The sequence below is a fragment of the Micrasema longulum genome, unplaced genomic scaffold (assembly GCF_059751315.1).
Source record: "Micrasema longulum isolate JH-2025_06_02 unplaced genomic scaffold, ASM5975131v1 h1tg001035l, whole genome shotgun sequence".
In the NCBI taxonomy this organism is placed as follows: Eukaryota; Metazoa; Arthropoda; class Insecta; order Trichoptera; family Brachycentridae; genus Micrasema; species Micrasema longulum.
The window spans coordinates 141,527-145,238 of record NW_028278223.1 but is presented as its reverse complement, the minus strand read 5'-3'; the positions used below and the strand labels follow the sequence as shown (position 1 = coordinate 145,238).

The window sequence follows — 3,712 nt, the reverse complement described above, 5'->3', positions numbered from 1 at the left end:
TTAAGGTTGTTAATATTTATTTACATAAAATTAGTTTACATGTTTTTAAACAAAATGCAATGTAAAAAACATTAATAATCACATTAAATAAAAATGTTTCGATCCATAAATAATTTAATATTAAAATATGAGTAAGTACCAACGTACAAATTCAATGGATACAAAAATGTTCCCACTCTTTTGATAAACGACTTAAAACGACCAAAAACTGTGATTTAGAGAAAGTAATAATACACGCACGTGTTGCGGACTCGTGAATCAGAGGTCCGAGGTTCGAACCCCATTCACCCCAACTTGATTTCCATTTTCTAATAGTGAGTTATTTACAACTCGTTGAGTAAATCATGAGAACGCTAATATTTATTTATATAAAAAAAAATTATCTCATTAAAATAATTGTTAGTTCAAAAAATTGTAAGTTCACCACTATGTGAAAATTAACGAATTCATGAATTAGTAGTAGAAGTTATTTGTTTTTTATCTTTCATAAAAAAAGCATTTGTTGGCATTAAAAATATATTCTATGTATTAGAAAAATTAAATGAATAAGTAGTACATATTTTTTCAATGTAACTCGTTTAACTTAAATTGAAGATGCAATTAACAGCCTATATTATTATTCCTTAAACACTTAAATATTTATTTTGATGTTATAATAACCAGAGGAAACAGATACACAATTATTTATTTTTAACATTTAATGGAAAATATTACACTCTCCGATTTATTTTTAAATTAATTAAAATGTCAGCAATGAAACATTAAAAATAATTTTGTTCCTATCAACTGAAATGAAGAGTATTTTTTTGATGAAATTCTAAATTACCCTTATATTCAACATGTTTTTTGTTGTAGAATCAAAATAATGTAAATTTTAACTACTAGCCCCGAAATAATTCAGTTTTAAATAGTACGAAACATTTTTGTCTACTTACTTGTCTACGCCTTATTTTGACAGATCTGTTTTTGACACTTCTTTTTGACAATATTCGTGTAATTATAAAACAGAGTTATTGTTTCACTTGATCTTTAATTTTGGCCCGTTTTATGAATTAAAATTCAGTTCGAACCTTGACCGTAGTCAGAAATGACGTTCGATTACCATAATATTATAAACAAATCGGGTATAGATAATATGCAATCACAAAATGACGACGTGAAAATATATTATAAAATTGAACGATCTTCGTTCGATATTTCTTCAATTTCACAAAATGAGTGTGACGATAAGTCTCTTAATCGAAATTACTTTTATGATGATGATTTTAGTGATTCATTCTTGCAATCAGAAAATTCGTTTACCAATCCAGCCATTATTAAGCAAGAATTGCAAGTTGACCAAGTTTCTGGAAACACAGAAGGTAATGTTTATACAATACTAACAAACAGTATTCACAGATTCTCTTCGGAAGATATAAATGCTGAAACACGTGGCAATGACTTATCTTGTTCTTCTTTTTCAATATCACACGAAGAAAACAATGAAACACCGAAGATATCCGATAGCCCGAACTCTGATATAACAAATGGCATTAAAATTGATTTGAAAACAAACTATTTTCGAATTTATAATGATTCTGCAGTTGTCAAACCACTCTATGACATTTTAGTTGAGTCAATAGCGGAAGAAGAAACTACAGGTCAAGAGATCAATTTACTACCGCAGATTCCGGAAACTACAAATGTTGATAATGTGGCAAATATTCATGATGCTGACCCAAGTTTAGTGCAAGTACTGAATATACAAAACAATCTTGAAAATCAGGATTTACATTCTAAATCAACAAAAAATGATGAATTTACCACCATAAATACATCTGTACTGTCATCTCAAATATGTAAACATTGTAATTATTTTAATCCGAAGCCTTCTGCTTTAAACCGTCATATGAAAATACATTCCGAAGTACAGTTTAAGTGTTCGAAATGTGAAAAAACATTCAAATCAAAATCAAGCGTACGCTCTCACGAAAATACACACAAAGTGCTAAAACTACACAAGTGCACCAAATGTGATAAATGCTTCTCTACATCCAGCGAACTCGGAAGACATACACGATATCAGCACTCTCATAATACTCTGCACAAGTGTCACTTGTGCCCCTATTCTTGCGTGGAACTCTCCAAATTAAAACGACATATTCGCACTCACAATGGAGAGGATTCCTTTCACTGTGATCAGTGTTCGTTTTCATCACCTGATACATATAAGTTCAAAGTACACTTGAAAACTCATATTAAAGATAACTCTCTCGCTTGTGATACGTGCGGAATGAATTTCTCAGATACTACCTTGTTACAGAATCATAAATTAACACATAAAAGAAAGTTGATGTATTCTTGTGCACTTTGTACTTGTACATTTAGCATCAAGTCTCAATTGATAAATCACATCAAGAACTTGCATACATCTGAGAAGCCGATCGAATGTAATAAATGCGGAAGTTGTCTCCCAGATCCGTACAGCTTAAAAATTCACAAGAAGATACATGTTGGTGAAAAGCTTAAGTGCGAATATTGCCCGTATCAATCTAAAAACAAGCGCCAGTTGAACTTACATATGCTTTTCCACGCTGGGGCCAATCTCAGTAAGAAGCATGCTGTTCTTTCGTATCTTGCCAGGCGGAAAAACTACAGTTGCCAAAAATGTGGAGGGAAATTCAATAGCATTAACAGCCTCAAAAAACATTTTTTTTCACATTTCGCAAGCTCTCCCCATAAGGTAAATCCTTTTAGCAAAGTTGACGACCAGAAGAAAATTGCTATTTGTAAACAGAACTTACTGAAAGATGAACCTAAGAGTGAAAATGAGGTAAGTTTAGAGGATCTGGACGAATTAACCCTTTTAGAAGATCTGAAATTACCAGCCGATAGTGATATAGAACAGGTTCTTGATTTAAATCCTCAGTCGAATTTGCCAGATAATATTTTAGATCAGCTGGATGAAATGTATGATGAAGAATGCTCTAAATGTGATTCAGTGAATACTGAGAATGAATTGATTAACTGTTTAGGACTCGATGAATTAATGGACATTGAGGATGATATTTCATTAAGCTCAGTTTTTTAATTGAACTTAATTGTATTGTATTTTGTTTATAAATCTATGAATATTGATGTTGTATTATAATGTTCAATAGTTATAATAATCATAAGTAAATTTGATGAGCTACATATTTTAAATGTTTATAGTAAACCGTAGTGCTTGTCCACATAAAAATCACGGTAGAGAGCGTGATATAACTCGTGTTGATTTAGCGACATCTAGCGGGCTTGTTTGAACTTAAGAGATATTTACGCACATCAGTAACAGTTGGACATTTAGATACTTGAAAAGTACAACAGCTTATTGAGGTTTTTTATTTCTTGACCACACCCGCAGCTATACCACTAATTAACGTGAATATACTTAATATATAAGTATTAAGATGGTGGTGAAAATAAAATAATGTTAGAAGTTAAAGTCTTAAACTTTTTAGCAATATTAAAAATACTTACAAATTCTTAATATTATATTGCTTATCATATTTAATACATATTTTCATAAACTCAATAGCAGATTCTTGATTCTGATAACAATGTTTCGATTTATTTATAATATGAAGATTTTATGGAATATCTGAATTGAATATCAATATATATTTGATGAGTGCGAAGTTTGAAGAGACACAATTTTTTTTCAAAAGGTGCTTTGTTTTATGTTATCACATTT

General features: G+C 30.4%; 1 protein-coding gene across 1 annotated transcript; it reads left to right on the top strand.

The window, feature by feature from the left end:
* Positions 1-1,007: 1,007 nt before the first annotated feature.
* Positions 1,008-3,070, top strand: LOC148277423 (uncharacterized). Its single transcript, XM_088232902.1, has one exon. The coding sequence runs from the start codon at positions 1,088-1,090 to the stop codon at positions 3,068-3,070; it is 1,983 nt and encodes a 660-aa protein (XP_088089028.1). The 5' UTR covers positions 1,008-1,087.
* Positions 3,071-3,712: the final 642 nt, after the last annotated feature.

Bases quoted from the DNA above. Each gene is read 5' to 3' on its own strand.
- LOC148277423 (XM_088232902.1), top strand. From the start codon at position 1,088: ATGACGTTCGATTACCATAATATTATAAACAAATCGGGTATAGATAAT.